This window comes from Lissotriton vulgaris, chromosome 9, assembly GCF_964263255.1.
Source record: "Lissotriton vulgaris chromosome 9, aLisVul1.2, whole genome shotgun sequence".
Classification (NCBI taxonomy): domain Eukaryota; kingdom Metazoa; phylum Chordata; class Amphibia; order Caudata; family Salamandridae; genus Lissotriton; species Lissotriton vulgaris.
In genome coordinates this window covers 391879917-391898682 of record NC_141697.1, presented here as the reverse complement: position 1 = coordinate 391898682, position 18766 = coordinate 391879917, and the positions used below count along the sequence as shown (strand labels likewise).

The window sequence follows — 18766 nt, the reverse complement described above, 5'->3', positions numbered from 1 at the left end:
ACTTAAAGCATTGATAGACATGGACAACATACTCAGAAACATGAAACCACAGTGCAACCCTGCGATCGCTTTCCAAGATTGCTATGCATGAATAACAGGTAAAAACATTCAGTAATGTCTAAATTATATGGTGTAAACAATCAACTACCAAAATATATCGCTGTCTTGGTTCAATGCATAAAACTAATTTGTGGTGTACATTCCATCTGCCTTCGTTGAGAACAAATAATTACATATGCCTTATGTTGCCAAACTCTCATTGCGCATTGCCTGTAAATAAAAGAAGCAAAATGTATTGCATCTAATAAAAGAACCATGCTGCCAGATATATATATATATGCCAAAGAAAACCTGTAAAAAGGATAATAAACTTACCTGTGACACTCGTAATGCTGCGTGGTGGTCCGTGATTCCTGTGGTCAGAACCGATTTTCATGTTGGGTCAGCGATTGTGTGTTCTCTGTTGGCCAAATGTCTCATGTTGGGTATGGGCAAGAGCATGTTTTGACTAGGGTTGTGTGAAAATCGTGTACATTTATTTTGAATAATTAGGAAAAATTCTGGCCTAAGAATGCTTAATGCAAATCCTTCATATAGTGTTATGTATTAGCGTGAAATGAGTCCTCACATTTGACATGGGAATGCACTCTATGCAAAATATTGCGCAAAATCCAAACGTAATGCAAACAACAGCCACTTCCATTCTGTTGTTTTAAGTGTTTGCTGTCAGTTTTTACAATGAATTGTGCATCCGTGGTAAATTTGTACCGTAAAAGGTGCGAAACTATGCAAAGTGGTGTAATGGCATGATTTCGGGAATTCCTTGTAACAAGTGGAATGCAAAATTACCAAGTTTACATGATTTATACTGGTGTAACTAAAATTTCACCCAGACAGTCTTGGCACACTCAAGACAAAGATTCAACTCACTAATACTTGTTAAGATTAGACACCACCATTCACAATCCCGCCCTACCTTTACTTGGGACATATTCTAATGCAAGCAGCATCAAGCTATTCATTGCTTCATGAGGGGTAGTCAGAGGTATATAAATTAAATTACTATACAGTACAAAACAACCTTCCCAGCACTGACATGCAATGAGCTTTGGTATTTAGCCTATTCAGGCTCTGAAAACCATGGAGCCAGACTGGTCATGTGGTTCCTAGCAGGAACATAAACTCACTTAATGCCCTTATAAAATGGCAACCACAGTAGCAGCCGCTCTTTCCGAGTTCAGCTTGGTTCTCTTGGTAGACATCCTTACCTCAGCACTTATAAAGGAGTTCAGGACTGGAGTCAAGGTTTTTATATAAAATAACTATCTTATCAGTACCGCACAATTTATTGTTTTACAGGAAATGACGCAGCACAATTGAACTTGAAGATAGCAAGTGAGATTGGAAAGCACAGTCCCACCTTTATGGCGCAGTGCTGATTAATGGTGTCAAAGGCTGCTCTTTACCCTCTCTTCCAAGAGCCTCAGGCAGAATGCTAATAGCTTGAAATCCCTCATTGGGTCTAAATATTTGTCAGGCGACTGATAAAAGAGTGCTGAGTATGTGGTAGCAAGAAGTTACCATTGAATTGAATTGATTTTCATTCCATTCTACTGACACCTCCACAGCAGTACAGCGTATTTTAAAATGATTTTCTTTCAAGCGGGTTATATCTCCAAAATGTATAGAATATGATATATATTTAGCTTTGGATATGCTTGATGGGCTCCTAAAAGCATGCCAAGGGAATTCATTAATTGTTCAAATAATATCATTATAAATGGCTGAGTGATGGGGGCCATCCCAGTAATAATGCATTATGATCTCTACCATATTGCAGCAAGCAGGGCCAGGAAACATAAAACATCCAATTTATAATGAAGACCCTCCTGACGTGTTCATGCGGCTAGAACAGTTGATGGAGGATGGAAGTGTATGGTACAGCTTAGTTTTTCTGAACTATTCCACCATTCAGAGATGCAAATAGTCAGCTACAATCAGCCTCTCAGTAGATGCATTTCACAGCAGAACTGCTGTACTTTTAATGGGACAGCACTGAGGGCAGAAACAGGGAGCTGCTGTGATATATGACAACGCACTCTCACTTTGGTTTTTCTCCTTGATGAACAGTTTCTACATCTTGAGGCCGAGCCACAAACCCACCACCCACATTCAAAAGCCCACCAGTGGCATAACATAGGCCCTTGCAGCCCTTGCAGTGTGGGGTTGGGGTGGAGACATTTTTTAGATCAGGGACATACACACCAGGAATTGTAATGGACTGTGATTTATGCCATCAAAAAAAGACCCCAGAGGGAGCAATATTGAGACCCTGCTACTGTTAAAGGAAGTGACAAATGATATTGAAATATAACACAATAATTGCTGGCCTCAATGAACTGTCCGAGATAAGAAGTGGGTGAACATTCAATGTCTTACTGAGCTGTCATCCTAACAGAATACATGCCACCTTCTTTTGTTCCCCCACACCCCCACCCCAACCCTTACATTTAGGGCCCACAGTTTGAGTTATAAAACAATGTGGTAACTGGTAATCCTGTTTCGAGCGGGTCGAAACTAGCAATAACAATGTTTACATTGTCCATTCAGAGCTGTCCTTTGTTTAAAAAACAGCATAAGTTTTTTTTTTAAACTACAATATTCATGAACATTGGTAGCCACGTTGATGCCTTTTGAAGACCTTCGCTCTTCATGAGCAGGACAATCCCCAAAAACTCCAACACCCAGGAACTCTTGCAGCTGCCAATGACACATTTTATTCGTGCGATATAAACTTCTCCCCGACTCATTAAGTTGAGATCAGGGAGCCCCGCCTCCGTGCTGGCTGGGAGTGGGAAATTGCAGACCCCATCTTAACTCATATAGTGGAGAAGTGTGGCTCAATGGTTAGAGCGGCAGACCCTGAAGCAGGGGTCAGGCCCGGGACCAGGGTTCAATTCCCGTCGCGGCAGGGTCTTGGGCTCAATGTCCACGGACTCGATAATTCTCGCCTCGGTGCCTACTCTAATCATGGGTCCCACGCTACAACTCTGGGCAATAGCTTGCTTAATCTCCACAATGGGCCCCAACAGCGCTAGGTTGCCTGGCTTCACCTTGGGGGTGCCCAGGAGTGGGCACTTCACAGGGAAAGCCAGGAAGGGTTCCACAGCGGTATGCGTACAGCGCCTTGAGACCCCTGTAGGGGTGATAAGTGCGCTGTATAAGTACAATATAATAATAATAATAATAATAAAGGGGAATTCACAACAACATAGAGGTAAGCTCAGTCAGTACATGTGTAAGTTTACCGGTACAATTGGAAGCACCAATAATATTATCACCAATCTTAGTCTCATTATGTCCGGGGATTCAATAAACTGATCACAGCGTGATCAGACAACCAAAGGCAAAAGCAAGATTTGAAAAAAGTGAGTGTCGGTCTCTGAATTTGCAATCTAATGATTGAATGTGTCACTTTAGTAAAATATTCAGAATTATGCACACCTTTCTTCCAGATATTTTGCTAAAAAAGGTTGTTACCATCCCTATGTCTGTAGGCTTTACAAGCAACACATGAACACGGCTCATTTAGAACTCACTAGTTTGTTTCTCTCTGTCTTTTGAAACAGATTCACCAGCTTACTCTAGCCACAACCCTGGATGCCCAACGGAAGCACTACAGGTCTATAACGGAACCCAGAGGATAGCTGGCATTTGGCCGGGCCATAAAACACCAGCCCAAGTCCCGAATAGACCACAGAATAACATGAGGTCGAAACACATTGACATTGGGCTCAACAGGGGAATTGGAAACAACAAACAAAGGTCATGCTCTTTCATTTAAGGACCATGTAGTATCGTACAAAGGCACACAATCAATATATAAATAAACCTAAGAGCGAAGTCCTCCATTTGACATGCTTTCAGAGAATAAATATGTTTACACACAGAAACAAATGGTTGTACAGTTATCTAATCAATCATTTAAACTCTCACACAGTCATCCACATACTCACTCCCATTTTAATATATCATCCACACACTCTCTTTCTTATTGATGTATGGTGAGACCTAGCGGGTTGGGAATTAAGGTTATTTTTACTGAGGATTTTTTATGTTTAAACTTGTACACGCTGTTGCCTCACTGTCAAATCTAACTAAATGTTATCTGATGGTGCTTCAATCTATATAAATGTTGGTGGGAGTTTCTTTTTTACAAAAGCAGCATTCACGTTTCTGTAGTTAATATGGAGATGTTACGTCATTATATAAAGGTATTTTAACTCTCACACATACCTTTCGTCGCACTTCACCCATCTGTATTCAACATTGCAAAACAGTAATAGATTCCACTTACTTGAATTTTTAAAACAATTACTGATGGTCAAGAAGAGGGCTAAGATAGAGAGAGACATTAAAAAAGTCCCATTTGCCATGGAAACCTTCACAGAGAAATTTGTCAAGTGAAATCAAATAAGCTGGAGTAAAGAACACCAGATTTGGCAGCCACTTACTGCCTGGCAACATTCAATGGCTTTTACTAAGCTGTACATTTACAACCATCAATTTTGGAAAACATCCAAAAATGTAAACATCCAGTGTGCATGCATTAGCTATATACTACCCTTATTGTTCTTGAGAACTGGCTGAATTGTCCTGATTCTGGCAAACAGTATAAAAAATGATTGGCTTAAAGAATAACTGTGCGTAGTGTCAGAGGCGATCTGAAGACTGGGTGTGCGGCATGACTCACGGCCATTGCGTGTACCAAGTGACAATCAAGTAGGTGCAGGAGGGATAGATGCACCCTGTACTCAGAAGCTGCCTTGCACTGCTGAAAGCTGCTAAAGTGAAAGGTCCAAGGTATGAAGCAAGGCCCACCTGTACCAATTGGCACGGTGCATGGCTGAAGGCTGCTGTGGGGACATGGGAAGTGGGCACAGGGCATGGACTAAGGATATGGAATGGCTCCAGTGGTCGCTGCAACATGCTAAAACCATCCTCATTGTGCTTAGATGCTGAAGGATAGATAGCTTTTAGAACATAGCCAAGTCTGTGCAAGGTGGTTTTAGAGGCACAAGGACTGTAATCATGGCATAGAAGAAGACCGGGCACTTTGAGGCTCGAGGCACATGGTCTGGGTTAAGGGTGTGATTAATGGATCGATCCTCAACTATTTGCCTGTTTTAAAGGCTGTCTGTCCAAGGGGCACGAGAACTGACCTCAAGGTACTGGAGAAGCACAGTGCCCACTGAGCTCTGCCAAACACAATGCACATTTATTCCTGGGGGTAAAGGGGTATATCTTTTAAAACCCCTACACATATGTATGATGTGTGACCTGTAGCTGTACATTTTAAGTAAAAAGGGACATTATCAGATTATTTGATGGGCCTGCCTTTATTACAGGCCCTGCATAAGCCTCGCTGAATAACAGTTGTGAATGATTTTGAATGATATCCGACATAGAGCTCGGTATCACCGAGTGTATTATAAATACCATAGCAATGAGGCTCCAGATAATATGAAGAACACAACTTCAAATAACCCCGCATATTATGCAGAGAATCTTTCTGATGATCTTTGGGTATTATCCAGAATGAATCCATTGTATTATAACAAATGGGATCAGAACCGCATGATATGCTCAGACTGTAGAATTCCGCAGAGATAAGCCCTTTCACCTCAGCCTACCCAGATAAAATGAACTAGTACTATTCACAAATTCAATACAGTAGGTTGTCACAGAACGAGGCTGTGTCTGGTTTGAATCATTAAAGTACTGTCCTCGCACTGCCCTCATTGGAGTAGTTAAATGTGTTGACGATTTTACCCCAACAATATATTGAAGCTTTATTCTATGGCCCTTAGTCAGAGGTCAGGATCTAGGCCTAGTAATATGGCAAGGGTTTCAAAGTGGCACAGGGGCATTCTTCCATCCCACTGTGGTAATATTAGCCATTATTACTACTAGGTACAGTCTCCCTCACACATACCCATACCTACGCTCACCCATGTGCATAAACAGGCACTCTCTCACTCCTTATTGGTTGGTGTTTGGCTCCGCCCATTTCTGCATTTATTTTGCCAGTAGGGTTAGGATTTCTCAAAGCTGCGTTGGCTTCAGTTGGCTGACTCTACCAGTCTAAGAAATCGCACCACTACTTCTGAATCAAAGCGACAAAATAACAGTAGCCAAAGCATATCATAAGCAGTGTTTCAGACCAGACAGAAACCTCCAGTAAAATTCATGTCCTCCGCTTGGTCCTGTAAATCATATCTTCTTACTGCTCACCTGTCCCTGGGAGGTCCCGGGATGTGGTCAAACTTCATATGGCTGTACTTCACTAGGCAGCAGAAAAGCAGGAAGCCAATTGCTGCCAGTGCCAGCAGAGCCAACAGGAGCCAGGAAATCAAGCCCCATACGTCCATGTTCTCATCCAGGTAGGCTGTGTGCTTCCTCTACTAACTCTCAGTGGTTGAACTCTGTGTGGGTGCCCGACTTGTACTTGTCTTTCCTCTGTTCTTATCTTCAGTGACGTAAAAGCTTGTGACTAGTACAGTATGGAATGTATACAGCATTATAATAATCGTTATCTGTGGTTCCCAAAGACGTTCACATTGGCCTCACCCTAAGGTTAGTTGGTGTAAGGGTGATTTCACACAAGTGAATATTGAGATGGGTGTGTCTGTATGTGTGTTCTGGTGACAAGACTAAGATGGGGAGAAAACTGGAAATGAAAGAGACTGTCTAAAAGAGTGAAACATTTGGGACGAAAAGGGCAATACAGGAAAGGGGAGAAGGTCAGGATATAAGTAAGTTATAGCCTACACGAGTGCGGAAGGACCATAAAAAAAGAGTTTGAGAAAAATGTAGACTAGCAAGCCAAAGGGTGTCCTCAGGCACAGGTATTACAAGAGGAGCAGAAAGAAAGAAAGATCAAACAGAGAATAAACAAGCATTTGCAATGCAATAGGTCTCGCAGCATTAAAGTTTGCGTTACTGGCATTGTAAATGACAATGCTTTGCATTATTTTATTTTTTTATTTGCAATTGGTATATAAACATTGTTTGTGAATGGTTAGCTGTTGGTTAAGCTAAGCTAAGTTGGCAGTAATATTGTGCTAGTATTGCTTGTTATAAGCATGCTGATTTAAAGCGCTCTGATACCTGCAGGTAAAGTTTGCGCTATATAAAAGTGAAAACTAATAAATAAATAAACAAGACCAAACAAGTATGCCGTTAAACCCAAAGGAGAATGATGTTTAACACCACCGGCTGTGCAGCTCGAAGTATGAAATAAAGCATCCACTCAAACAGAACTCTGTTCAACCTCCTGGCTCACTCGGCCTATGTTCTCGAGGTCGATTAAACCAGCACAAACAAGTTAGTCAATAGCAACAGATGCAATTTACAGCGCTTCGAATCGGAAAGTTGAAACACCAAGCACTATACAAAGGCATACCTTTCACGTGATCCACCTGCGGCCCCGGCGGTTCAACATAAAGTAGGAAACGAAATATGCTGCTGGTAAGGAAGGCCTCACTTTAAAATACCCGATTGCGAAATTGAGCTAGCTTGTAAAGGCAGAAATAAGGAAAACAAGTGTATAAAACAGATGTCGCCCTTCAAGCTGTGCAGCCAAGCGGATTTAGATGGGGACCCCGCAGAGGGAGTGACAGGGGACTGGTAGGGGATGCAGGGTGGAGTGGAGACCTATGTGCGGGATACAGGGGGTGAGTAACAGCTAGAGCGTTGGGAGGAAATTCAGGAATGAGTGAAGACAGTCGTGGGAGCGGGGGCTGGAAAATGTGGTCCATCAACGGGTCTGGGGTTAAAACAGTCGGGGGGGACAACGGAGGCGCCCTGTGCGAGGACTGTGGGGGCAGGAGCAAGATTCCCCGCACACTCCCAACTGCCCGCAGCATCGCTTACCTTGTCACCGGCGCCCCCGCTGTGCAGCAGCAGCTCGGGGCTGGTGGCGGGGTGCGGGCAGCCCTGGGGGGCTCCTTGGCTGCCACACCCCAGGAGGAGGGCGAGAGCGGCACGGAGGAGAGCTGCGGAAAGGGGGGGAGGCGAGCGGAGCTGAGCAGCTCCGGAAAGATGTGCGAGGACAGTGGGGGCAGGAGCAAGATTCACAGTAGACTCCGCCCACACGCCCGCAGCATCGCTTACCTTGTCCCCTGCGCCCCCGCTGGCAATAACAATACCTTCAATGGGCAAGGCAGTGGGTAAGGGTTACCACGTGTAAAGGCAGACATTGCTTTGTGTTGCACAGAAGTGCTACTCCAATTTTATATAACGTTAAGGTGAGCAAATGTGAGTTGTGTCTGTGGGTATAAACCTCAGGTATTGCTAGTATGTATTATACACATGTATGTACACATTCACAGTAAGTGTGTGTAATGCCTGCACAATAGCTCAATCAACATTTTACGTCTTCCAATGACGGAATCGAGTCCATTGCTAATGAAAAATTAGTCCATGACATTCATCTCACCTTCTCTTTATTACAAACAGCTACTTGCATGGTCTGTAGTAGAAAAAGTTACACCGCATTGGAAAAAAGAAAAACAAGTAGTAGTAGACGTATGTGCTTACTACCACTCTTAAGTGAATATGGACTTTATCTGTTTGTATATTTTATGCAATTCATGTACTCCGAAGTCCTTAACCCCTTCGGTGCTCATGATGAGCTCAGCTCGTCATGAGGCACAGTGCTTGTGTGCTCATGACGAGCATTCCTAAGTCAGTCAGGTGAACTGTTCACGAGGCGCGCGTCGTGATCCGATTCTTTCTGCCATGCTGTCTACGGCAGAAGCTCACTCGCGCGACCTAATCCCATAGCAAAATGCTGCGCGTGGCCAGCTGTTGTCTCCCCTCGTTGTCAGCTGAGCTGACAGCTATAGTCTCACGGCGAGAGCGCACTTTCGCCAGGGCGAGACCTAAAATATGAGGAAAGGGCATATTACAGAAATGCGGGGTAACTGGGCAAAAGAAAGAAGTACGGGGGAGAAGGATATCAGAGAATTAGAGAAGAAAGAGAGTGGCTTTCCTAAGAGGGAAGAGGCAACAGAGCGAGCATGACAGCCAATTTAACCAGAATGGAAAGAGGCAGATGGTTAAGGAATCAGAAAGTGTGTGGCAAAAGGTTACACAGAGTCCGAGGCGAGGGCAGCAGAAAAAAATTTAAACTTATTAAAGGTGCTAGTTCAGTTGTATGGGGCAAGTGCACGAGGTGCAAAGACGCTCATGGTAGAAAGGGAAAGCGTTATATCAGGATCAGCAGCTGCCCATCCATATGGGCTGAGAGGCCACGCCCCCATGTTTTTCCCAGCAAGAAGAGTGTCTACCAGGCTGAACAAAGGTCAGCCTGACAGACACTCTTCTTGTTCAGTTAGGCAGCCAGGAGGTAGACATGTGCTAAATGTGCATGCTTATGGCTGCCTGAGCTGCTCTTTGCCTGGCCAAAGTGACTCGAGGCCCTCCCCCTCGGGACAAGGGGGAGCATCACTGATTGCCCCGGACCTGGGTGGTTCAGTTTTAAGCCCTGAAGTGCCCAGGGCAGAGTGTAAATCAGTCACACTGGGTCCCAGAGGGTTGTGAGGTGGGCAATCTCACTGACAAAAGCCTTCCCTCCAGCTGATGAGAGAAGGCAGCAGTCTCAACCCTTATGGGACCTCAGAGGCTTCCCTCTTTACAGTGAAGGTAAGTTTTATGTTTTTGCGGGTTAGTTCATGCGTGTATGTATGAAAGTAAGTGTATTTGTTAGTATTGTGGAATATGTGTCTACGAGCGTGAATGCAAGGGTGTGAGTAAGTGTGTATGTGTGCGTGTGGCTCACCTCCCTGGACAAATTACCAGCCGCCACTGGTCAGTATATATGCCTCCAATATAGAACTGAAGGAGATAAAATTGAGCAAGGAAAATCCAATTAAAGGAAAATTAGAAAGATCGTATAAAGGACGATTTAGAATTCAAGGGAATGAATGATAGAGGTGAGAGAAGACAAAGGCATAGTGCTGGATGTCTGAAAAAAAGATGAAAACTAGCAAACATGGGCTTGACTAGAGCTATCCAAAATGGAGCCAAGAGAGAAAAAAGCTGCTGTTTACCTAATTATGGGATAGCAGGAACTCGACAAAAGGGATCAGAAAGTGATTGGAAAAATGGCTACACAGAGGCTAAGGTGAGGGCAGCAGAAAAAATGTCAAACTTATTAAAGGCACTAGTCCTGTAGTTAGGGGCACATGCAACCGGGGTAATATTTATTAATATCTGAGGCAGCGCAACGCATCAAAACAACTTGCTGCTGTGCACCAAATTGAGAGGGCAAGAATAAGCCACATTTATCAAGATATGGTGCATTCTTGCTCTCGCACTGCGCTGGTGTACTATGAACTGCCTAGCGCCAATGCAGGTACCCCTGTGTCATGGTGCAAGGTTGCCTGCATTGCAGGCAGAATTATTTTTGTTCAGTAAGGGACACCTTCCTGCACAAAAACAATCCTTAGAATCGTTTTCCTCTTTTTAAATGTGCTGCAAAATGCAGCACACACAGATAGAGGAAACAATGAGGACAAATAAAGATATTTCTCCTCGGTGTGCCTCTATCGAAAAGGTGGACAATTTTGACACATTCCCAGGTTTACGACTTATGGTAAATCTCGGAATGCACCTCGTACAAAAAAGACCTAGACCTTGTAGGCACTTATAAATTCATTCTTTTTGGGTATACCGTATGTTGCATAATTATTACCAAACTTACTCCCCATCCATTAGTTAACAGGGTAGTTGGTATATCCTGGTGATGTGCCTCCTTTAACAGTCGCCCATTCCCTAAGATTAAAAATCCAAAAACCCAGTTGCGAGACAACAGAAACACACACACCTTAGTGTCTAACTGTAACACAAGAAAAACGAAAAAAGTGTGTGAGAGCGAGATGGCACCTCACGGGCGCACCACCAACGGGAACCTGGCAGGTACTCACCAGGGTTGCCTTCCTGCACAAAAACAATCCTTAGAATCTTTTTCCTCTTTTTAAATGTGCTGCAAAATGCAGCACACACAGATAGAGGAAACAATGAGGACAAATAAAGATATTTCTCCTCGGTGTGCCTCTATCGAAAAGGTGGACAATTTTGACACATTCCCGGGTTTACGGCTTATGGTAAATCTGGGAATGCACCAGAAAGCATGGATGGATGATTAGTGATAACACCCACTCTCCACCTATGTAACACCATCCTGGCACAGAGTAACACAAGGCAGAGAAGTGTGCTGCCCTGGGTTATTCCAGATTTACCAAGCGAAGCAGGGCCACGAAGGGTGGTCTTGTGTGGCTTGGTAAATCCGACTTGAGGATTGCGTTGCACCTTTCGTCACCTTGCATGATGCAAGGCAAACACAATCCTTTGATAAATCTGTCCCATGGTGCAGACTCTCATAGCGGGAAAGCAAAGGAAAGATAAAGCATTATATCAGGATGTGTGGCACAATGTGATGACATCATTATGAAATTGAGGGAGACAAACTTGAGAAGGATATTTAATCTTGGCACTGAGAATGCGTGTCAGTCATGAGTGTTGTTTTCCAGGCAAAGACTATCAGTGTACCATGAAAGATGCAGGCCAGGCGGCACAAAGATGTCTGCAGATTAAGGAGTCCAGTTGGAGCCAGTGGATTAAAAGACAACAGGAAAGGTCAGATTAAAGCACCACATGTACAGTTGTATGTCCAATTCCACCTGATGCGATGTCTTGGTGGTGGTGACATGCCAGCAGGTTTGGCCTTAATCGCTGTATTGCAGGAGACACAGATGATCCAGTGTAGTTAAGTGGAGCATATGAAGAGCTGCATGTAGTTGCAAAGGACTAGCAACAGTCACGTGAAATAGTCTCTATATAAACTGCCAGGCTACAAGATGTCTGACACTGCTCTTAAAGCAGCAATATGCAGTTGCCTTAAAAGCGTACATTAGTCGGGTGGTATGTAACTGTTACCACGGATTTTTTAGCACGCAGTACCGTTACCACGGATTCATTACCACGCAGGATCCATTACCACGGATACCTTTACCACGCATTTTTTTACAACGCAGGTACTATTACAACGCATACCATTACATCGTAAGTTTAGGTAAGTTTAAAGGTAAGTATTGGGGTATTGGGTTTGGGTTTTGGGGTACAGGGGTATTTTTAGGTTTTAGGGCTGGGTTTGGGTTTTGGGGTACAGGGGTATTTTTAGGTTTTAGGGCTGGGTTTGGGTTTTGGGGTACAGGGGTATTTTTAGGTTTTAGGGCTGGGTTTGGGTTTTGGGGTATAGGGGTATTTTTAGGTTTTAGGGCTGGGTTTGGGTTTTGGGGTACAGGGGTATTTTTAGGTTTTAGGGCTGGGTTTGGGTTTTGGGGTACAGGGGTATTTTTAGGTTTTAGGGCTGGGTTTGGGTTTTGGGGTACAGGGGTATTTTTAGGTTTTAGGGCTGGGTTTGGGTTTTGGGGTACAGGGGAATTTTTAGGTTTTAGGGCTGAGTTTGGGTTTTGGGGTACAGGGGTAGTTTTAGGTTTTAGGGCTGAGTTTGGGTTTTGGGGTACAGGGATGTTTTTAGGTTTTGGGGCTGGGTTTGGGTTTTTTGGGGTACAGGGGTATTTTTAGGTTTTAGGGCTGAGTTTGGGTTTTGGGGTACAGGGGTATTTTTAGGTTTTAGGGTTGGGTTTGGGTTTTGGGGTACAGGGGTATTTTTAGGTTTTAGGGTTGGGTATGGGTTTTGGGCTACAGGGGTATTTTTAGGTTTTAGGGCTGGGTTTGGGTTTTGGGGTACAGGGGTATTTATAATATATATTTAAAAAAATTACAATTAAAAATAATTTCATTAATATAATTATTTAATGATTAAATAATGAATAATTAAATTAAATATTTAAAAAATAATTATTTTAAATATAATAATGAATTATTAAATTAAATATTACAAAAATATTTTTTTTAAATATATATACTTACCTATACTTACGTTGTAATGGTATGCGTTGTAATAGTATGTGCGTTGTAGTGTATTGCGTTGTAAGGGTATCCGTTGTAACATGACCTGCGTTGTAAAAAATCCGTGGTAATGGTTTGCGTGCTAAAAGTACGTGTGGTAACGTGGTACATCCTAGTGGGGTTCTTCAGGTGAACAAACAGCCACAATCTGCACTTGCCACAAACCAACTTTCAATGTCACCTTCCATGGCTGTACCGCAGGATTGGTGACCTTGGCTACAGCTTCAAAGCCACAAGGCACCAGAGCCACCAGGGACAGTCTCCAAGATGAGATAAATCCTAACAGGTGCCCTCACAGGGTCAACGTGGTTGACCAAGATAGTTTCTGCCAAGACTGAAGTCAGTGCTTGTTAGAGTAGCTTGAAGAGAGAGGGCAAGAATGACTAAAGCAACTGTACAGGGAAATGGTAGAAGGACAGTACTTAATAACAAAGTAATTGGCGGGGCACTTGTTTCTGAGCATGAAGAGAAAATATGGGAGGGCATGTTTGTGGACAACTTTAAGTTACTGTCCTGAGCTGGGTATTTAAGGTCTGTTAGCAGAATATCTGCATTTGGATGGGAGTATTTTTAGAAAGGGTGAGTTATGATGAAATACACGGCTCCACTGGTGTACTTACCTTGCTGCCCAGTTGTCTGCCTATCATAAGAGTCTTGTCTGCAACTTTTTTGTAAATATTTGTGAAGCCCAGTAGGAAATTATTTTGTCCAGTCCTTTTTTTACTGAGAAATAGAAAACCTAGAGCTGCTTCCGTTGATCTATTGACATTGAAGACTTAATAAGAAATTCAGCTGCTTTACAGTCTTTAAATCCGTAAGAGCTGCATTTAAGGTATGAGTTGGTCTGGAGAAAGGCTGGTCTTTTCCAATAACTCTTTTCTTGAGGTTATTTACGTGCTCTTACTGTACTTTATTATTTGATGTATTTTTGTAATCCTGTCTATTAATTATACTGCATATTGTACTGAAAGCAGCTACTTACTGAACATGTGAAAACAAAGGCCTATTTGCTGTTGCTAGTGCCCAGGAGAATTTATATTTTTACGTGCATAAATCAAAGGCTCTATTTATATGGACAAGGGCAATCCCATGTGAAAATGTTAAAATGTTCAATACGCTTCAGGACCATTAACGAGTGGTCGGAGCAGTTACTGTATGACCGCAAAAATTTCCTATTTGTAAGTAGGACTCAGTGAAATGTGGCAATTCCAAGCGCTATTGTGGGAAAGTCCCAATTATATTAAAGACACAGAGTCAATTATCATGATGTTTTTCTTGCTGTTTTATTCAGTAACAGCTTGATAGTGAAAGCAATAAAGAGGAAAGAAAGAACTAGAAAATCCAGAAGCACTGTTTTGCTGGACTTCTAATGCAAACTACACAGGTGAATCATTAAATATAGCCCCCATAGCCTCTATCTCTTCCTCTTTCTTGATGCTGCCGATTTCGTTGATCTTATCTATAACTGGATATAAAACAAAAGAACATTCAAACAAAACCAAGGAGGAAGACCATGGTCCCTTCCCCAATTTCCTGGAAGCACAGTGTTGATTGGGGCAGTACTGATTGTGAAAATGTTAAAAGAAAACAAGGAAATAGCAGCCAGAATTAAAAGGAGGGAAAATAACAGCGATGTGCTAGTATTTGCTTAATCTGAGGTGAGATAATACCGCCTTCCTGTTTTTAAAGAAATTTGAACTTTGAAGCAATTGATCTTGGAAAATCTGCATTTCATGCCAAGACCAGAAAGTTCTCCTAAGCTTTATTAAAGCAAATTTACAACGACCAAAAAACCCGATTGGGATTGGTTTGTAATAGAAAGCTTTGGAAGTTGATACTGTTGACCACTTGAGCTCTCAGAATGTCTTCTAAACTGGGTTTGGCCCAAAAAGCTTTGGAAGTCATAAGACCTCTAGAGGAATGAGCCCACAAGTGAAAATATCAATGTCTGCTTGTGACATAACCCATTTCAACCGCCTGCCATTACCTGGAGCTCATGATCTCCTCCACAATCCGAGAAGCTGTGGAGGGAAACTTTGCCGACCTCCACATTGTGGCACACAAAGAGTTGCAGGGATGAAGGGCAGGAGGGCTTTCCTGGGTGGGAAAGCCCATGCAGACTCAAAGTCGGAGCCCCCTCCCCACCGCAAAACCCCCGAGTAAGCTCCAACAAATGATAGACCTTAATTTCTGGGATGGGACACTACTATGCATGGCCAAATTCAGATCGCATCTCCCTTTGGCCGACAGTGGTCTGGGTATCCCACACCTCGCCAATTACTACCTAGGTGCCCAGCTCAGATACATTGTGAAATATAACAGAACACTTATAGAAAGATACTGGTGCTTCACTGACCAGTTCATCGCAGGGATTCACATATGGAAGGTCCCATGGTTTCCCAAAGCACACCGACCCAGACTATAGCAGCCTCGGACAGAGTCATGGAGGCTAAGGGTCTGTCTAATCCTACTTCCCTCTTAATACCTATTGTAGGAACCCTGCCATTCCTTCCAGTGCACACTGGCTCCGAATATCATAAATGGCAATCAGCTAACTTCAAACGAATTGGGACCATGCACAACTCAAGGGGTGTAATGAACTTCCTCCAACTCCAATCTTACTATGGCCGCTCTAGCGCTTAATACTGGTGATACAGAGCTGTTAGGCACTGGGTGACACAGACTTCCACCCACCCCTGTACTTCCAGACCGATGGCCAAGTTTGAAAAATTGCTGATTACTAAGTCTGATCACAAATGACTGCCCTCCGATCTCTGTGCCTTTCTGAACACCCCCAAAACAACCTGTAAATCCCCGGCTCAGCAACACTGGGAATAGGAAATAGACAATGCATTCACGCTGAAGGAATGGGCTGACATACTTCACAGAGCAAGCATCCCTTCTCTCAATACAAATAGGGAAATCATTTACAATGAAAATTGCCCATTACTGGTACTACATCCCTGCCAGGTTTGCAAAATGGAAATGCAAACCCCCAAGCACTTGCTGGCATAATTGCACCCTGGTGGGCATGCTTACCCATCTGCTCTGGAGTTGCCTCAAACTACAGAGATACTGGGAAGCCATCCTCCGAGACCCTGACAAGATATTTGCGACCGACATCCCCCGCTTCCATAGCTACACGTAGCTGGGTCTCCTGAACCAACAGACCTACCCACTATACTGAGACAAAGGGAGGGCAATAACGATGGCATTAACTGTTGCCGGAGAAGTTATCACTTCTTAATGGGCCACGGAAACCACACCACCCCACTTAACTGGCTGCACAGGCTCTGGAATACAGTGGCAATGGAGAAACTCACAGCTTCCGTGAAAAGAGCAATGCCACGTTTCTATAGACCGTGGGGACCGTGTCTTCGCTTCTTAGTTCAAGAGTTTCAAGAACTCATCTGCCCCCGCTACCTTCAGGTACTCCGCCTAATGAGAGGTTAATTTCACACTGAGAGCTCGGACTCAACCTAGGCCTCCTGAACAGTCACCCCATGTTTACTGGAGTGTTTCCCTGCAGACTGTTTCCCATTTATGTTGAGTCCCCATCCGCCTGCCCCCTTATTCTTCCCTTAGGATTGGTGTCACTACAACGCAGGCTATTACAACGCCTGCCGTTACAACGCGGTTTTTACATCGCATACCACTACAACGCATAGTGCTTTTAAGCGCTGGATAGTGATTTATTTAATTTACTATTCCAACTCCAGTCCCCGTGGATAGTAGGGAAGGTGTTGGATAGTAAATTAAATATATTCCCTATCCTAGAGCGCCCCCCAGCGCAATGCGTTGTAATGGTTTGCGTTGTAATGGTTGAGTTGTAATGGTAGTGCGTTGTAATAAATGCGTTGTAAGTGATGTTCCCCTTCCCTTATGCTCCCCCACCACCCAACCAGCCTCTGGATGTAGGTGAGAGTATGTGTTAGATAAAATACCAATAAACCGATTTGAACCATAAACCACCTGCCATGAGTAGCGGAGGACACAAGGTATTGGGGCTTTATAAAAGAAATTAGCGACTTGAGCAGAAACTGTTGTAAAAGGAGTCATTAAAGATTTCTATTTGTTTTATATCTTACTACACAGAGTTTCCGGGGCATGATACTCCACTTGAGAAATTTGTGTTTCTATGACATTGGAAAACATTTTAAAGGAGATTAACCACTGGACAGCTATGGCTTCCCTTCCTTGGTGCTAAACCCTTTATGGATGTTTGGAATAGCTCACGCTCATGGGGGGCGGGGGGGGTGCTTAGCAAGAAAGCACATGCTTTTTTCAAAAAATGTCATCAATGAAAGGTTTGAGGTGCTAGGATCATCATCTTCCCAGCTTTCAGGAACAAACAGAACAATATCAAAAGTTTACCACTGTATTTGCATTTTTCTGATAAGAAGTCAATTTTTCCTAATTGTTGTGTTTTCAAACTACTTGCTGTTTGTGGTGAAAGCAGGTGTGAAACCCAATAATGATCTCCAAAATTATACATTTTTTAAAAGTAGACAAAATGTTAAGTTCAGCATGGGGTCGTTTGAGTACAGCGCTCATGGAAAACAGAAAAGAAACTATTGCTAAAATAGAAAAAAAATAAAAATGAGTAGGAAAAAATAGCTATTGGTGACAATGTTTCATCTGTCATTTTTTTGTACTGTGGTCAATTTACAAAAGGAATATAGCATAACTTCCATCAGACCCTTCTGGCTGCAAGGATATAAAGGGTGTAAAGGTTCTTCCAAAAACACTTGAAGCCCAAAGCCAAAAACTGAGCTGCAGCTTAAAATGATTTTTCATCGTGTACTAACCACACAGAAATTAATATGCTAAAATCTAATGAGTTAGACATGGTTATGAAGGAAACCTATATATTTCTGAAATGTGGACAAAATACTAAGATTAGGAACAGTGGTTGTTTATACACCTCTGATGATGTGGTTACCCATACTACCATCCATATGATTCAGAGGGCATTTTTCACAATATGCTTTTTTTTATTGACTACTAGGTGACTTTTAGACGCCAAACATAGTAAATCCAGTTAATAATAATAATAATAATAATAATAATAATAATAATAATAGTAATAATAATAATAATAATAATAATTTTATTGTTTTTGCTCAACTCATATTTCCATCTGAGGATCAAGGCCCTCTACAACAATTTCAGTGATCCTGCGATGGACACTCCCCCCCCCCCCCCCCCAACAACACTGCCGATAAGCCAACCATCATCACCTGGATTCCTGCTACCGTCAAACACATCACCGCTGCCATGAAGAAAACCCACTCAGGAGCCCCAAAGGACCCCTGCCCACCGCACATACTCCACAGGGCCACCGCCGCCATCGTACCTGAACTGGGACTGACCAACAATGCCTCCTTCATGTCTGGCATCTTCCCAAATGACTGGAAGTGGGCGCAGGTAAAACCCCTCCTCAAGAGACCAAGCCTTCGATACAGTTTCTTACAACGTAGGGATACAAGGAACCACCCTCGACTGGTTCCGATCCTTTCTCTCCGGTAGAACCCAGAGGATCAGACTCCCCCCTTCCTCTCCGAACCCACCGATATCAACTGCGGAGTAGGCCAAGGCTCATTGCTCAGCCCCATGCTCTTCAACATCTACATGGACCCCCCTCGCCGCCATCATCAGACAACATGGGCTCAGCATTGTATCCTAGGCCGACGACACTCACAAGGAATCCCAAAGACACGAGACT

The 18766-nt window shown here is 43.3% G+C and overlaps 1 protein-coding gene across 2 annotated transcripts in view; it reads right to left on the bottom strand.

Moving 5' to 3' along the window:
• The window catches only part of LOC147690173 (cholesterol 24-hydroxylase-like), a 288449-nt gene that overhangs the window by 260304 nt on the left and 9379 nt on the right, over positions 1 to 18766 (bottom strand). Inside the window, exon 1 of one of the 2 annotated variants that reach the window (XM_086937767.1) lies at positions 6295 to 6489. The exons of the other annotated variant lie outside the window; for it this stretch is intronic. Coding sequence (XP_086793893.1) covers positions 6295 to 6431 — 137 coding nt within the window. The 5' untranslated portion in view covers positions 6432 to 6489. Of the gene's footprint in view, positions 1 to 6294; positions 6490 to 18766 lie in introns of those variants that run through there. 2 annotated transcript variants of the gene reach the window in all.